Source organism: Moschus berezovskii, chromosome 11 (genome assembly GCF_049115385.1).
Source record: "Moschus berezovskii isolate FMDL1 chromosome 11, NW_MosBer_1.0, whole genome shotgun sequence".
Taxonomy (NCBI): Eukaryota; Metazoa; Chordata; class Mammalia; order Artiodactyla; family Moschidae; genus Moschus; species Moschus berezovskii.
The window spans coordinates 93920271-93939002 of record NC_142470.1 but is presented as its reverse complement, the minus strand read 5'-3'; the positions used below and the strand labels follow the sequence as shown (position 1 = coordinate 93939002).

The window sequence follows — 18732 nt, the reverse complement described above, 5'->3', positions numbered from 1 at the left end:
TGGCTTTGGTTAGGGTCTTAACAGAAGCACCATATAGCAGTGGTATCAGCGAGATGACAAAATATGAAGCCTTCCCCAACAAACACACCAATTCAACAACTTATGGACAAATTCCCCTTGTGACAAATTCAAAAACAAGCAGCAAAAATCCAAAACCAAATGCTGGGGAGGAAAGGAGCAACCAGAACTCTTATTCACTGCTGCTGAAAATGCAATACCAATAGTAAAGTCACATATATTAAAGTGAAAGTGACGTCATTCAGTCGTGTCCGACTCTTTGCGACCCCATGGACTGTAGCTCACCAGGCTCCTCCATCCATGGGAATTAAGCTAACCTTAAAAATGCATTCCAATATACTGACAAGCACTACTTGATTCCACTTATACGAAGTACCTAGAATAGTCAAATTCATAGAGTCAGAAAGTACCCTCCTAGATGCCAGGGGTCAGGGTGAGGGAAGGGGCTGGGAACTTAAGTGTTTAATGGGGACAGAATTTCATTTAGGAAAGTAAAAAATATGGGAGATGGATGATAAAGGAAATTGCACAAAAATGTGAATGTACTTAGTACCACTGAACTGTAGTTAAATATGGTTAAAATAGTATGTTTTATGTGACTTTAACCACAATAAAAAAATTTAAATAATAGTACAGTCACTTTGGAAAAGTTTGGCAATTTCTTAGAAAATTAAACATACCCTTACCAAACAATTCAGAAATCACACTACTTGGTACTTACCCAAATGAGCTGAAACCTTACATTCACACAAAGACCTTCACAAAGATGTTTACAGTAGCTTTATTCAAAATTGCTGAAACTTGGAAACAATCAAAACGTCCTCCAGTTGGTGAATGGATGAATGAACTGTGGTACATCCAAGCAATGGAATATTAGCACAAAAAAGAAGTGAGCTATAAAGCCATAAAATGACCTGAAGGAAACTTAAATGCACATTATTACGTGAAAGGTGCCCATCTGAAAACGTTATCATAGCTTATGATCCCAATGCATGACATTCTGGAAAAGGCAAAACTATGACGACAGTAAAAAGATCAGTGATGATCAGGAGTATGCAGGATGGTGGAATGGGCAGAGGCGTGTAAGATTTTTAGAGCAATGGAACTATTCTGTATACTATAATGGTGGATACATGTCATTACACATCTATCAAAACCCACTGAAGGTACACTGTCTAATGCTGTAAACTGTGGGCTCTGAGTGATAATGTGTCAGTGCAGGTTCATGGATTTTAACAAACATACCACTCTGATTCAGGCCATGATAGTGGGAATTGGCTGTGCACGTGTCAGGATAGCGGGTATATGAGAAGTCTGCACTTTCTCCTCAATCTTTCTGTGAACCTAAACTGCTCTGAAATAGTCAATTTTTAAAAAAATCGAATCAAATTTAATTTCAAAGGCACAGGTGACCTGACAAAAACCTAATTTATTAACTATTCCAACATGTTTCGTATCCTTCTTAAGGCTTAAGGTGATCACTGAGAAGAATAAAAATGAGTATCTCACAAGTTGTGAAACAGTTACAGAAAGTGCCAAAGTGCTGATGGGCAGCTAGCTACCCAGATATTACGACAAGGGCAGCAGCTGTCTGTGTACATGAATTCTGCTAAGCTGGTAGAAGACAGAGATCTCCTCAGTTGATAGGCATATCTTATTCTAGGGGATCATCATATTGTATCCAAATTCATTCTGACTCAAAGTCTACTTTTGTATATTGTTTCCATTGTTATGCAGACTTTATTTTAAACAGTACTTTCTATGATGAGATTTGATCTATAATATAGCTTCAAACTGGCTGAACATTACAAAGTTATGTTATCATTTTCCAATACTAGGTATATAATACACTCATAATGCTCATCAAATGCTTTTACCAAAAAAAAAAAAATTATTTAAATGCTATGTGACATTTTAAAAGATGGAAAACGGAATTTTAAGAGTACTGCCAAGAAAGAACTGTTTAAGAACACTGTTATTTTAAAAGCACAGCTAAGTTTTAAAATGACATTACTTCCCTGAGAATCACAACTGCAGATGCCTTGATTTCCTGTGCCAGATTAAATGACATCAATTAAATAAAAAATGGAAGGACTTCAAAACAGCTCTCTCAAATTTTAATGAAGTTAAGATTTTTCTATATTAAAATTACTAATTCATATTTCCCCAACTTTCACAGTGGTTCTAAGAAATTCAATTGAAAAAAACTTGAAGCTTCTGCATTTTCAAAAACTGCATTTTTATACGAGTTATCAGTTTTCACTGGTCTAGGAGTTTTCACACACATAATTCTCTAATGATTTAAGTAATTTGTATTATGTTATATGTGCTTCCCTGGTGGCTCAGGGAATCCACCTGCCAAGGCAGGAGACGCAGGTTCAATCTCTGGTTGGGAAGATCCCTGGAGGAGGAAATGGTAACCCACTCCAGTATTCTTGCCTGGGAAATCCTATGGACAGAGAAGCCTGAAGGGCTACAGTCCATGGGATGGCAAAACAGTCAGACATGACTTAGCGAATAAACAACAACTGTTACATTATCTATAGGCCATCCATCAAGTTAATACTTTGACCATCCTGCTCAGAGAAATAAGTTTAGGGCAAAGCAATTGCTGGTAGCTCAGTGGTAAAGAATCCACCTGCCAATGCAGGAGACCCAGGTTCGACCCCTGGATTGGGAAGATTCCCTGGAGAAGGAAATAGCAACCCACTCCAGCATTCTTGCCAGGAGAATTCTATGGAGAGAGGAGCCATGGGGGCTACAGTTTACACAGGACTTAAGTGACTAAACAACAATTATTCAAAAACTTTTGTTTTGAGGTATATTCTCTTTTGCTTCCCTCCCCCCGACACACACTCCCAACATACACCACACAAAAGGCCTTGTGGCACTACCCTTAATAATGAATTCTACAGCTTACCTGGTCGCTCTGATGGTCAAGAGTCTGCCTGCAATGCGGGAGACCCAGGTTGGATTATTAGGTGGGGAAGATCCCCTGAGAAGGAATGGCAACCCATTCTTGCCTGGTTAACTCCATGGACAGGGGAGCCTGGTGGGAAACAGAGTCCCTTTCCACACACCCACAACATACACCACACAAAAGGCCTTGTGGTATTACCTTTAACAATTCATTCTACAATCTCACTTTGAACTAAGAGAAACTTCTAAAGGAATTTCCCTAATCTTGGAAATTTTTCCTGGGCAGAACCTTACCTATACCGTTCTTGATGAAGCTACGTCGTTTTATTCACCAAACCTTCCCATGACTGTGTGTTCTGTTATGCTCCAGAAGCTACCCAAGTTTTTCCCTGGGTCTGGTCTGATTCATAACTGTTTAAAACTAGCTACTGACTAAAACAAAAGCACCTCATCATCACCCTACTAGAGACAGTCAGATACTAGACAGTCACCCATCCACATGCTACTAGTCAATCCTGACTTCTTCACCCTCCTATTTAACAGTTTTCTTATATCTTCCTCCAATTTTTATTTTCTCAATTATATGTGACCCCTTACTCTTTATTTTTCTCTCCTTTTTCCATGGGTGGAGTCCAAAATCAAGCACAAAACTCTTAAAAATGTTTAAACGATGTGCAAAGAAAGTGAAGTCACTCAGTCGTGTCCAACTCTTTGCGACCCCATGGACTTATAGCCTGCCAGGCTTCTCCATCCATGGAATTTTCCAGGCATGAGTACTAGAGTGGGTTGCCATTTCCTTCTCCAGGGGATCTTCCCAACCCAGGGATTGAACCCAGGTCTCCCGCATTGCGGGCAAATGCTTTACCATCTGAGCCACAGGGAAGGGCTCTGCAAAACAGGTAGGATGGCCATTCTTCTCTCATTGTACATATGATGCCATACTATAAGTGGATGGCAATAAGCAGTTTCAATTTCCAGAATTATTGTTCCTTTTTGAAAACCCAGTGGGGGATGGGGCAGGGCTTGCATTCCTGGGTCCCTTGAAACTGGAACCGACCAAGAGGCAGTTTTAAGTAGCCTGCCACCCCCAGGGCACTGCAAGGCCAGACAGCTGAAACACTCTTCCTGAGAAAGAGGCCTATTTGCTTGTCTTGTAACTTCAGCCTGAGGGGCAGGTTTCTGCCTGCCACACAGCTAGACTACAGAGGTCCTCTGGGAACAGGGTGTCATCTCTGCACTCTCCATCTGCTTGCTAGAGCTCTCGGGTATTTTCTAGAAAGGAGCTTATATACTCGTCTGAAGCACAGATTTGTGTAACCGTTGCCTAGGGAACACCTTCAGATTGCCTAGGTCTGGTTTTCAACAGGGTTTATGCTTGCAGTCCCATGGGATTGTATATGTTTACATGCTTCAAAAGCTGCAGCCTGAGGGTTTAGCTCCCAACCAGCCTGAATCTAGGTGCTAAAATACTCTGCTTTGGGACACTGACAGGTCTTGGCACACCCTCAACTACTGGAGGTTATTAAAAATAAAATAGGCTACATGAACAGTTACAAAGGCTTGAAATATAAGAGCTAGGGCAGGGCTGAATGATAAGGTTTTTTCTCTTACACAAGGCAACTCCTTCAAGACTGGAAGAGGTGGCCAGTTTATCTAATGCATAGCAATGAGCAGAGATGAAACTGCACCACTATTTTACACCACACCAAAAACTAACTCAAAATGGATTAAAAATTTAAATGTAAGACCTCAAACCATAAAACTCCTAGAAGAAAACATACATGGTAATCTCCTTGACATCAATCTAAGCAATGACTTTTTGGATCTGATTCAAAAAGCAAAGACAACAAGAGCAAAAGTAAACAAGTGGACTCTATCAAAACTGAAAAGCTTCTGCACAGCAATTAACAAAATGAAAAGACAAAACACAGAATGGGAGGAAATATTTGAGAACCACGTAACTGATAAGGGGTTAATACCCAGAACACATAAAGAACTCACACACCACAAGAGAAAAAAAACCCAATGTAAAAATGGACAGAGAACGTGAAAAGACATTTTTCCAAAGAATACACGCTCATGGCCAACAGGAATGTGAAAAGATGCTCAACGTCACTAATCATCAGGGCAATGCAAATCAAAACTACAATGAAAAATCACCTCACAGCAAGTGGAATGGCTATTATCAAAAAAGTCAACAAATAAGAACAGTTGGAAAGGACTTGGAGAAAACGTAACCCTTGTATACTACTGAAGGGGATGTAAACTGGTGCAGTTACTATAAAACAGAGCTCCACCTTTCTGAGAAGGAGGCCAACTACTGTATGGAGTTTCCTCAAAATATTAAAAATACAACTAACGTATGACCTAGTAATTTCACTTCTGGGTATTTATTCCATTTAAAACATGGAAACACTAACTGAAAAAGATATATGCACCTCTATGTTCACTGCAGTATTATTTACAGTAGCCAAGATAGGAAAATAATCTAAGAATCCACTGATGCATGGATAAAAAAACTATGGTAATGACATAATGACATGAGTATTATTCAGTCATTTTTAAAGTATAAAATCTTGCCAATTGCAACAATGTGGATGGACCTTGAGGACATTATTCTAAGTGAAATAAGTCAGAGAAAGGCAAATATTGTAAGATCTCACTTAAAGGTGGACCCTAAAAAAGGTAAAAATTTCAGCTATAAAACATACAATAGGGGTAGTAATGTACAGCATAATGACTATAGTTAATAAAAATGTACTACATATTTGAAAGCTGCTAAAAGCAAGATCTCAAATGACCTAATCACTAGAAAAAAAATTGTATGGTGACACGTTAACTACGCTTATTATGGAGATCATTTTGCAATGTATACTAATATAATCTGTCAGTTCAGTTATGCCTCAATCAAAAAAAGAAAAATGACATTCTCTCTAAGATAAAGGGAAAACAGAGACAAAAGATGAAAAATGACAAAACAGAAAAAGCTGTACCCCTTCTGATATGAAGTGATAAAAGAAACTCAGATTTAAGTGTTGTTTTAGGCTTCCAAAATTTGCCCTACTACACACAAAGGAACCCCATTCAAGAAGAAACTAAAAATCCATTTTTATTAATGATTTTTGGAGGTAAAGAAAACAACGTATTTACATACATGTTTACAAACATTTGCATAAAATGATTTTCCCTTTTTGTTTAAAAGATTGTTTTTCAATTGGCAAAAGATTAGAACATTAAATACCATAAGCAATGAAACCCAGTAATCTTATAAATTATTATTTCTTCCCTTTATCCTTTTCCCTATGTTCAATACACTTGAAGATGACCCAAACTGACACTGACATTTAGAAGGACAATGAACTACAGGAGCATGACTAATGGTAAAACTGCCTTGTTAGGAGATAATGTCGAAGTTATGACTGCTAATTAAGAATATGAAACACAGTAATTGCATACTTACAGGGTTCTATTTTCCTTGATGTGTTTCATTGAAAGGAGGAGGAGAAAAAGAAAAGGAGAGAGAGGAAAAAGGGAGAAGAAGAGGGTCATGCCGGTGGGGTGTTATTTTGGTGGGCTGGAAAGCTCCTTGGAGGGAACCATAAAAAAGCATGTGAGACATCCCCTACAATGGAAGAAAATGCCTAACACCATTCTTGCACACAAACATGGGCTGCTGGATATTATCTCCTGAGTTCCAGTCTTCATTAAAAAATCATGGCTAAGGATACAAGAGGATGAATACATTACCTATGACCAGAAGTCACAGGTTTTGAGCTATCTTGAAAAAGTTTCTCCTGGGTAAAAGCAGCCTCTTCAGGCTACAGAAGTATGCTGCTGTCATTGTTGTTGTTTTTAATATTTGGTGGGGGAGATACAATAGAGAGAAAAGAAGGATGGACACAGCTCAGTATCTTTTCTCTTTCTACCAGCATCTTGTATCTTGGAGGCAATGTCTTTTTAAAGGTTAGGCTATAATAAGCACTATACAATTAAACTGGTAATACTACTATTGAACTACCTGGTTGTGTCAACCAACTAAAAGGGGAAGAGAAACAGATACATTTTGGCATTTACTGCTTTGTTTCCAAATACATGAAAGATACCTTTTTCCTAGAAATAACCAATTTAGTTTGAGTTCAAGAGTTTAGCTTTTTAAAACATATTTTGACTAATCATATTATTTTCCATTTATAAACTTCATTATCTTTATTTGAAAGATTATTATTTTTCAGTGAACATGATAAAATCCCCATGATCAATAATCTCTGAGTCTCTATTTTCTACACAATCCACCTACTGCTTTCTTGAGGGTGTTCCTAGGCTGATCTGCAAATAAGTACAAAATTTGGTAAAGGTTTATTCTTTAAGAATATTAACTGCTATAAACTCTGTTACAAGACAGGGAAGTTAATTATATCTTCCTGTCAGTACTGCTTATTTCAGGTAAAAAGACTAAAATTCAGTGAAAATAACTCTATTGTCAAATATCCAGTTTTCCTAAAGTTGTAGAAAAGGTACTGGCAATGTAGACTTTTTTTTAAGGAGGGAAAATAATAGGATAGAAACTAACAAGAAAGGCTAAAAATTCAAGCCAGATAGTTTTTTGTTATCATATAGTATTAAAGTTAATATTCAGTTTGCTAAAAAATAATTTTTCTAACCCATTTTATATCAAGAGTCACTTCAGTCATATATGAATTGGTCACAGAAACCTGAAGCTATTATGGACAAACATCACTTCAGTTAAAGAGGTATTTCAAGTGAAAAAAAATAAAGGAACATGTGGTTTACCACATAAAAGCTACTGCTGCACACTGAACCAAAGTTCCTTTCAAGTAATAAACTAGCAATAACTTAAATACTACATATATTTACCTAAATTTCTATTAGCTAAAAAAAAATTTTTAATCTTCATTTTAAAAATAAGTTTAAATGAAGGTAGAAATTTAAAACACTTACTAATAAAGTAGAATCTGCATATTACACTTAAAATGCAAATTAAAATCAAGTGATTTGGAATCCAAAATTAATTCTAATGCATAAATACCTGAGTGGAAACTGACATCCTTTAGATATTCAATAACAAAACTCCATGCAGAACACTAAATCAGCCTGTTTTAGTCCTAACAGTTGGTTTGACTCTCCTCATTCAATAATGTAAACATTTAGCTAAAAATTACATCTGTTAAGAGATAATAAAAGTGAAGAATTTTAAAACAGTAAAAAAAATACAAATCAAGCACTGCGAGGTACAATATTTTCCTAACACAAAAACAACTACCAGAACCAGAATCACAAAATTATCTGTGGCAATTATAGAGATCTACACCTTAAACAGAAATTTTAAAATATTTTAACTGTAAAACATGCATCATTGTTTTATCCAAGTTAATCTTCTCGGACACTGTACCAAGTAAAACTCTGAAGAACAGACTAACGCTGTAAGGTTCATCGAATTAACTAATATCCAGAAATATAACATTGCTAAATACAAATACTTAATGTTAATGTAGGCAGGGAGCAATTTTTAAACCTTAAAAAAGTCAGGTTGTACTTAAATACTCAGTACAGAAGTACTGTATAAGTGGCCTACTGTGATGGAAAATATGTAAACCCTGAAGAGAGAAATTTTTCAAGCTTGTTTTATATCAAGTTATCATAAGACTGTTCACATTTAGCACAAGGAATCAGCTTCCAGTAAAGACTGTAAAGAGATATTCCACATTTTTTATCTAACATTCCTTACAGAAAATATTTGGTCTTTAGGAAATGAGAATGCCTTCTTGATACATTTTAAAACCATCTCTGGTTCTTATTCCAGATTTTCAACCTATCATACTGAGGTATTTCAAATGTCAAAAGCCTTGACTGGATTTGATAAACTAGGTAGTTGTTGGGATATAACATGACTAAAAAGTAACAAGATTTTTTTTTTACACAATTGAGCTTATACTTATAAAATGAGTAAGACTGATTTCTTTATAAACAATCAAGATTATAATTATAAATGAATAGTTACTTGTATTCTTGCCTGGAGAATACCATGGACAGAGGAGCCTAGTGGGCTATGGTCCACAGGGTTGCAAAGAGTCAGACACTTAGCAACTTAGCACACATGCACAAGCTATTCTAGTATGCCACTGCAGACATTTGGAGGAATTTCCACTTTCGACCAGTTTGATGTATCCCAGGAGTAAGTCAGACTTATTTTCCCTTGAACATATTTTCCCCCTAAACCATACTACCCAATTTAATCACCCAACTGACTTTTGATCATTTCTAACAGAAAAATGCCACCTCACAGGTCAATAAATGCCCTGTCCTATATTAAAAAGAACATGGCAGAATGTGAAGGTACCACAAGCAACTACATTGAAGGAAAATACTCTGTATACACTAATATTTTTGCTTAATAAAATACAAATGTTTAAAGATGTTACTTTACAGTAGGGATGACTAACTAAAATATATTCTTTAAATATTTTATTTTTCCTATGGAAAAATATCTGTGCAGGCTAATCTTAGGATGGCCCTATAAACAGAAGTATAAACTTGGTTAAATTCATGCATGTTCCATCCATAAATCAAATAGATAATACATTTCAGACACACAAACATAACTTTTACATGGGGAGAAAAAAAGACTGATAATACGTGCCGAAAATGAATACAAATCTCCCAAATCAATTTTCAAAAATCTTATATAAAAATCATTATCTCTAGCTTTTTAAAAGGTATCAAAGAACTACAAAGATGTACTTACAATACACTGGACTTAATGTAGGGCTTGTTCAATTTTAAAATGCCCTATTCCTTAATCCTTAATAAATCAAAAAGTTTTTTACTTAACAAGGACCAAAGAACAACCTTTGGGGAAATTAGCCAGGGACTAAATTTATCCTTACAATCAATGTTCGGCAAGGCTAACCCTGGTCCCTGCTGGAAAATAAACAGGTCCAGATAAGACATGAGAAAGTTGGATTCAAGTAGACAATAATCTGTAATTTTGACTAAACCAAATTCCATGTTAATCCAATTTCTATCAAAATATATAACTCACTGCATCTTTATAAAGCATCTGGAAAATCAGGCTTTATTTTTTTTTTTTAGGAGAACAAACAGATCTAGTAGAAAGATTTCCACATAAGACATTTACCTTGAATTTCTACTTAAAGAGCTTTTTACCTTGAATCTTTCCTTTGTTATGAAATGAAGCTAAGGAAACAAATTTGAACATGGACATGATTATGAGACTAAAAAAGTCAGAATATTAAATACTTGTTTTTAATTTTATTCAAAATAATTGCCTTTAAAAAAATCTTTCATATCTAACAAACACTGGTAATGACTTATTTTCAAATCAAACATGTTTTTTAGATGACCCCAGAAACTGACTCTGAGACAGGATTCAAAGACAATAATATCATTTGGGAGGTGATGTCAGAAAACACTGATAAATGAATGGGAAGTGAGACAGAGAAGAGGAGGAAGAAAATAAAGAATACTTGTTAACAGTATTCCTGCTGCAGAGGACGATGAGGTCTAGCCCCACTGGAAACTCTAGGAAACATGCCTCGAAGTATTACCAGAGGGTAAGGAAGCTGGAAAAATTATTCTCCAATTCCCATCCAATCTGCCCTGCATGTGGATAAGAAAATCCCAAACAGAGTCGCAGGTACTTGCAGGACACTAATGCGTGAACTGGAATGGTGGGAGTCAAGTGTCTGCTGCAAAGTCTCACCATCAGAAAGACTCACATACAAATAAATTTCATTTTCTGTCACAATCTCATTACAAAGAAGTAGTGCATTTTTAATGATGAAAGCAATGGATCAGCATTTTGTGGTCTAAAAGTAAACTTCCCAGGAAAGGGAAGTCTGCAGTTATTAGGAATATTTTAATCCACCAAAAGAAATCTATTTTTGCCAGAATCAATAAAAATAGACCTTTACATAAATGATTCCCATTTTTACTGAAGCCACATATCCACATTACTATTTGAATTCAATGTGATATCTCAAAGAGTGAGCACCAAAAACAAAACACAGAATAATATTATATAGTATAACATTTGTAACATACAGGACTAAAAATTAGAAGAACTGAATTCTTAACACTAGCTCTTGATACTAACTAGCCAAACAAATTTACATGTCATGCTATTTATATGGGCTTAGGATTCTCTCAGTAAAAATACAGCAATGTATGGCCTTCTTAAAGTTGAGATTAAAAGAAAAAGCCGTGAACATATTTTTAAAATTAAAAGTATAATATGTTAAACAATAGGGTATCTTTATTATTGTCATAAAAAGTCAAAGGTGGAAAGGCCCTTAGGAGTCATACTATTCATTTCCAGCACACATTAATAAAGAGATAACCTCTGCTCTAGGAAAGACATGTGATATCTTCCAGCAAATCAGTAGCAACTGACTGGCAAAGCTGAAAACGGATTCCAGTTCCAAGCTTCTAGCACCCCATAGCATCCAACTGCGAGATGGCTGGACATGTCATTGGGCAAACAGGTAAATAATACATAAATAACAGTAAACACCATAGGATACTGTAAAACATGAGCCAAGAATCGTAGGTCAGTGGTTTCAAATTTACCAGATCACTTACATTACCATTCACTTCATTTGGCATTACACAGAATTTAGGAATATAAAATTCTAATATCTTTTAAAAATTAATAAGAAAGCTTGTTCCCACATCAAAACCTGAAAATGGAAAAAGCCAGTTAAAATTGTTTCCAATTAAAAGGCTTATGATTTCCGGTCCTTTAAAAAACACTTCATATAGAGAATGAAAATTTTGTTCTCCTTGCTTTAAAAATCCAATTCATCAGAACTGAACAAATATCAATTGAAGCCTCTTAGGTGCTAGATTCAAATGGATAAATCTTAAATGGGAAAAAAAACTTCTCAGAAAAAAACTGCCATTTAAAAAATTGTTACCGTAAGAATATTTTATTAAATCTAGTATTTAATTTTAAAACTTACAAAACTCAGCCTTGTCATGTATATGGCGTCATTCATATATCACTCTAATTTTCTAAGTTTTCATCTTGCTTTAATACTTTTTACTTAAGTGCATATAATATCACATTCAGTAATTCAGAGAATATTGTGGTGAAAAAATTAAAATATTTTCCAAAGTTTACATTGGCAGGCTTAAAGACCAAAACTGATATACATGGCCTTCAACAGGTTCTTCATGGTACTTGCTTTCTCTTTGGTTTCCTTATTAGGCTGATAGGAAACATAATAGGACTACATCTAGTAAAGTTACAAACCTCAATTTATACAGTATGAGATATACATTTAAATATAATGTGTAATTTATAATGAAAAACAAACTGCATTGTATTATGGCTTTCAAAATCAGGACAACTGGCTTTAAACTTTTTTCTCATTATTTTTATAGGGTGATGGCCAAAATCGTGTATTAGAATTAAACACAAACAAACAAATACTGTAAATGTGATACCCCTTAGGTACAAACCATCTGGGACCACTAGAGAACCCTTGAACAAATGACAAATCTAAAACTCTTAAGGTTCTTCACACAGGACCCAACAAACAGAGCATATTAATAAACTCATGACAGGCAAACAAACTCCATTCACAACAGTGACTTTAAAAAAGCAGAGGTTCCAGTTACTAGCATTACTTTTATCAAAGGTATACAGCCTGGTCAATGTGATACTGTGACATGTCACTCAGTAATATTTTGACATTAAAATAACATAAAAGGGACAAGCTATTTCAATACCCTTTTCTGCTAGTGATACAGCTCTGTTTAGGATTAAAGCAGAACCTCTGCTTAGGAAAAGCTAAGTCATTTTCACTAATATGTAACAACATCAGTTTATAATCTCTGAAAGTCAGTGTTAAAAGATCAAAATCAGTGTTTACTTAAAAATGATTTCCCTTAACAGTTCCCTTAACAGTTTTACACAAATGAATTAAGTTTCATATTTGTACTAATTCCATTACCTGTTTTTCAGCTTGGTGATCCATAATTTCAGGTCTACACAGGTAATATGCCCCAGTGATGCTGATAGTATAGGGATTCTACTTTGAAAACCACTGATTTGGCTTTTGTTTGAATACTTCCAATGATTTTATGAGGAAGGGCCAATTTTCACTTAGAAATTCTCATATGGAACCTTAAATGTGGAAGCAGAAACTTTCATTTCTTACAATTAATTTGTCCACCTAGGACAAGACAGAACAATTCTATTCCTTCTTATACATGGCAGTCACTCAAATGTCGGGGGGGAAAAAAAAACCCTCTCTTTATTTTCTCCAAAATAAATATCACCAATACATTCCACTCAAGCCTTTCTACATTCTGTCTGCCTTTCTATGAACACTAAAGTTCATGTCACTCTTGATATGTGGCACTTACAATTTAACACAATAATATAAAAGTTTTAGTCTAGAGTGCATGTGGTTTATTACACCCTTTAGTCAATAATAATTTTATAACTACATTAGACCTTTCAGCAACTGTATCACAGCACTTTTCAACTGACAGTCTCTAGACTCATACTACCCCTTAATGAAGTTTTCAGTGATTCAGAGTAAATGAAAAAAGAATAGTGGAGTAATTTTTCCATCAATTTAAAGTCATTCAACTTAAGTTTAACTCTCTCTTTTATTTTCTTCCTATATATGGAGGGAGTCTGAGGGGGTCTTAAAGTGATAGTGATGGAAGATGATAGTTATTTTTCCAAAACCCTTTCTTTACTTGGCAAAATATAGTCTCACATTTCACAGTTTCTCTTAAATCTGGTCTAGTGTCCTAGAATACGCAGGTAAAAAGGTTTATCGGTAAGAGGCTTATCAGGTAAAAAAAACTACCATCTAGGTAGCCAAGTGCTTAGAATTATTTATATAATTTTCAACAACCAATTACAACCTCTATTCTTCACTCTTTTGATTAATTATGGCAGCAAAGCAAAGTTCCTAATCAGCTCTAGCAAATAAAAGGACTTCAAAATGCTTTAACACTAGTTCCTAAGAGTTTCTAAGTTTCCCTTACCTACTTCCCACTTATCTTTATAATCCTAAACAACACTCAAACTCAGCAACTAGACCATATATAGAAAATTAAGAGAGGGTTGGGATGACAGAAACTCACAACCATCTGCTGCAGTTTAAAATTACTAACCATCTAGGACAGCAAACTGACCAGTGGACCAAATTCCGCTATCTTTTCTGTGAAAATGATGTGTCAGTGAGGCACAGACATAATGACTTATTTCCACATCGTCTATGGCTGTGTTTGTGTTACAGTGGCAAAGTGAATAGCTGTGAAGAAATTATATGGCCTGAAAACCCCAAAATATCGTGTGGCCCTTTACACAAAACATTTACCAAACTTTAATCTAGGATAGGGCTTCCCTGGTGGGCACAGTCAGTAAGGAATCTGCCTGCAACAAAGAAGACTACCTACAGCACATACAATCCCTGGCTCGGCAAGATCCTCTGCAGAAGGAAATGTGCAACCCACTCCAGTATTCTTGCCTGGAAAATTCCACGGACAGAGGAGCCTAGCCAGCTACGGTCCACAGGGCTGCAAAGAGTTGGACACAACTGAAGTGACTTAGCACAGCACTGCACAGTTGGCCCTAAAAGACTAATTTTAATCTAGGATAATGAATGGTTTGGGCTTCCCTGGTGGCTCAGAGGTTAAAGCGTCTGCCTCCAATGAGGGAGACCCGGGTTCGATCCCTGGGTCGGGAAGATTCCCTGGAGAAGGAAACGGTAACCCACTCCAGTATTCTTGCCTGGAGAATCCCATGGACGGAGAAGCCTGGTAGGCTACAGTCCACGGGGTCGCAAAAAGTCGGACATGACTGAGCGACGGAACGGAACGGAATGAACGGTTTGCTGCTGCTAAGTCACTTCAGTCGTGTTCGACTCTGTGTGACCCCATAGACGGAAACTCACCAGACTCTCCCGTCCCTGGGATTCTCCAGGCTAGAAAAATTTGAGATTTCCAACAATAACCATTAACTAACTCAGGACACCTACTTTCTCTATTGGAATAACTAAACGTTGGAATCTGAATGATCTTTTATTCCTACTCTGTTGCCATAAAGATTTGTTGCCCACCCAAGACAGAAAGCACTTACTTACCTGATCACTGAGCTAAACTCTAACATACATTTCTCAAGGACTCACTATAAGAATAGTGAAGAATCCATGAATATACTGCTCTGTGCAATCTAAGGTTAAAAAAAAGTTGCTGCAAATAACTCAAAAGTTATTATAAAAAAGAAACTATAGAACTACATAAAATTTCCTTTACATTTTGTATTTCAAATAAAAACACTTTTAAAGGCACTTAAAGTAGGAAAGTTTAAGTTCAATAATTTAGGTAATATTAACTGCATTAAGAAATGCAAATTAATTTCCTTTTGCATTAAAAAAAGGATTTTCATGTATGCAGAGTTGAAATCAAAAGATAATACTTCTAATCCAATTCAATCATGTAGTTTTTTAAACGTTAAGTGACATCGGAATCTCTAAAGAACAAAGTCACAACATCAAAGGACTTTGAAACTGTAAAGTGTTTAACAGACTACCTCAGTATTTTACAGTTAAAGTTTCAATACAATATGAAATATTTATGGTGTGGCAAATAATTAGTGGCAGCAGCAGAGACAGAAACCAACACTTCACTATCAGTTTGGAACTCTTTCTACTTTGTGACTAAGTAAGAAAGATATGCTCATTCCAGAAAAAAGCAATATTGAATTACTTTGGATATTTAAATATACAGTAAACATATTCAGAGGGCTATAGCCCACTCAACCTAAAAACCCTCTTGTGTTTTTTTATTAATCAATCAACTGTAAAATTACAGAAGGGAAAAAAATAATTCATTATAAAGCCACTCCTAATAGATCAAAAGAACAACCAATTTGCTTAACAAATTGTCAATGATTAGAAAAAATAGTAACAGTGGACTGGGGGCAGCATGATGAGTACTTATATATTGCTAATTTGGTACAATCTTTCTGAAGGGTAACTTGGTCATATTTTAAAGAGCTTTGAAAGTTCTCACCTAAATAGAACTAGTCTAATATAGAATTAAAATTTCACATACAAAGATGTCCATCCCACTATTTATAATTGTGAAATATTAGAAACAACCTAATATCCAAAGAGAGAACTGGTTCAATTATGTTATATTCATACAATAGAATAATAGGCAGCCATTTTTAAAAATCACATTTTCAAAGACATGGGGTAGTACTTATGATGGTAAGTTATAAAAAGCAGGGTATACAACTATATGGTCAGCAAAATCTCAATTTTGTTATTATGCACACACACAAACACATTTACACACCCATACATATAAATAGCATAGACAAAGATTGAAAGGAAATACAAAAAATATTAACAGTGTTATCTCTGGATAGTGAGATTGCAGATAATTTTTTCTCTTCTTTATACTTATATTTTCTAAATTTTCTGTAATAACCATGTATTAGTCTTATATCCAGAAAACATTAAAAATTTACTCTGTAGTCAATTTTGAAATTTTTATGGTCTATATAATAAATAAGAAATAAATATTTACAATACTCAAAAGTATATCTGAATGATGGGAAATAAATCAATAACATGTAAGAATATAATTTCCATACATGTATAGGTGGGTAATTCTGAATCCAAAAGATTACAGTATTTCATCTCAGTTCTTGAGTATAGAAAGTTGGTATTTAGTAAGTAAGAAATGCAAATATTTAAATAAAATTGGTGCAAGGCATCTAAAAATTGTGCTATTCTGGCATAACATTGAAGATATAAATGCTCTCCAATGTGCTATAAATACCCAGTGTTATATTAAAATAGGTATAATCTAGTACATACATCATGGCCAATAATTAACTAATTGAGTTACATTTTTTTTTGCCAAAGTGACTAGGATTGATCTAGGCTAAAGAAATACAACACCATACCATTATTTTAGTTGGAAGAGCCGCACCAAAAATCATGACAAAAAACATTGCAGAACTATAAGAAAATCCAGTGGTTTCTCTGTTGTTATTGTTAATGACTTCTTGCTAAAAATTCAAGTAAGACCGTCAAATTGCTTGGAGCACTAAAAAAGCACAGCAGCAGTGTATGGTCTGCAATGATTTGAGAAACACTAAGAACATTCTTCATTGTTTCCTCATTTGCAGACTACTGCCTATCAAACACTATCTAAGAATTACGGAACTACATCTGTGTTCTTTACCAATCTTGAATTTATATTGTATTATAATATAGTAATGACACAAAGTGATGTCACACATAAAAAGGCAAACTGTATGTAATTTTAAAAACTAACTTTAAAATATGACTAATATCTGTGATAAAAAAATCACATAAATATGTAAAATATAAAAATACATCCTAACATACTTTTACATAAGAACTAAAGTTTACCACTTTTAACATAAAAATTCTGAAATGGAGCTAATAAAAAACAATTTTCATATGTACCACAGAGCAATAAGTTTAAATCAGACTATTTCGAGTTGTGTAGCCCTTTATTAGCAACTAAAATAGAAGGTATCTGTTGTACAATATGGGTAGTAATTGACTATAACTGGAGAATTTTATATTCTAATACAGATCATTTATAAATGCAACTTCTTTATTAAAAAGCTTCCACCCTTTTTGTTTGTGTACAATTTGCAAAACTATTCTGAAAGCAGAGTATATGTGCACAAGTCTGCAAAGAGTGCAAATTAGGATATGGTAAATGCTTTACAAGTTACTTTCAAAAAACTGACTGCCACAACTGTGCCTTTACATTGCCTGTTTTTTTTTTGATCAAAATATTTTGATGCCAGCGTTCCTTCCACTGCTCTAAACTATAAAGCATTTTTTTTTTTTAATGAATTGAAATTAAGGAAGGACTACACCTACTAGAAAAGAAGAGAAGAAAGTTCTATTAGTTTGAGGTTTCAGAATCCCCCCAAACCAGGACCAGTATCTTGGTAAGGGTTAGGCTGGGACCCTGGACAGAGTATGAGTATGTGCAGATGGCATTCCTGAGGATTCAGAGCTTCAGTGAACCGTGAGTGCTCCAGCTGCATAACTCACTGAACTGTCTTGCCAGTTTCTACACTGGCTGGACTGGGCATAATTCAAAAAGGAAAAGCTCATATTCATTCCATTCTTCTGCAGCTCTGTGATAGCCTAGGAAAAGAAAAAAACTGGTTATGACAGACATCACATAAAAAAGTGACCACTCTCTGAACGCACTGGTAGCTTAACTTTGTTCACTTCACAAATGAAGACTAGATTCCTTCCACTCTACGTTTCTTGGATTTCTCATCACCTCTCATTAAACAGGAAAAAGAAAGAATTCTTTACTGCATTCTCTCAAAGAACATATCCTAATCTAGCTTCTTGATAAATATCAGTCATCTTCCACTCTATCTATCTCTCCCTGTATTTAATAAAGCCACTTAAAAAATAAAAAAAAAAATTTTAAGCATAGTATCTTTCTCTCTATTCGCTAAACCAAACCTTGGCCACTTTCCTCTTGAAATGTTGGGAGTCTTTGTCTGACATTGATTAAATTTTAAATGTATATAAATTAAGTACCAAATCTAAGAGGTATATCAGGAACTTAACCTAACTGTAAATTGGTTCATCATTTATTTTACTAAAATTTTACTTAGTGAAGTTTTATTTGATCCAATTCAAACTTTTGTAAATTAGTATAATTAGTCTTCTTTAAATTTCAGAGATCAATTTAAGCCCTTAACAGGCTCTT

At 34.9% G+C, this 18732-nt stretch overlaps 1 protein-coding gene across 3 annotated transcripts in view; it reads right to left on the bottom strand.

The window, feature by feature from the left end:
- Positions 1–4070: 4070 nt before the first annotated feature.
- LOC129539885 (protein MEMO1) overlaps positions 4071–18732 on the bottom strand; it is a 128628-nt gene continuing 113966 nt past the window's right edge. Inside the window, exon 6 of one of the 3 annotated variants that reach the window (XM_088841562.1) lies at positions 4071–18149. In XM_088841562.1, coding sequence (XP_088697688.1) covers positions 18018–18149 — 132 coding nt within the window. In that variant the 3' untranslated portion in view covers positions 4071–18017. The remainder of the gene's footprint in view (positions 18150–18732) is intronic. The other 2 variants (XM_088841561.1, XM_055400911.2) reach the window with 2 other exon arrangements.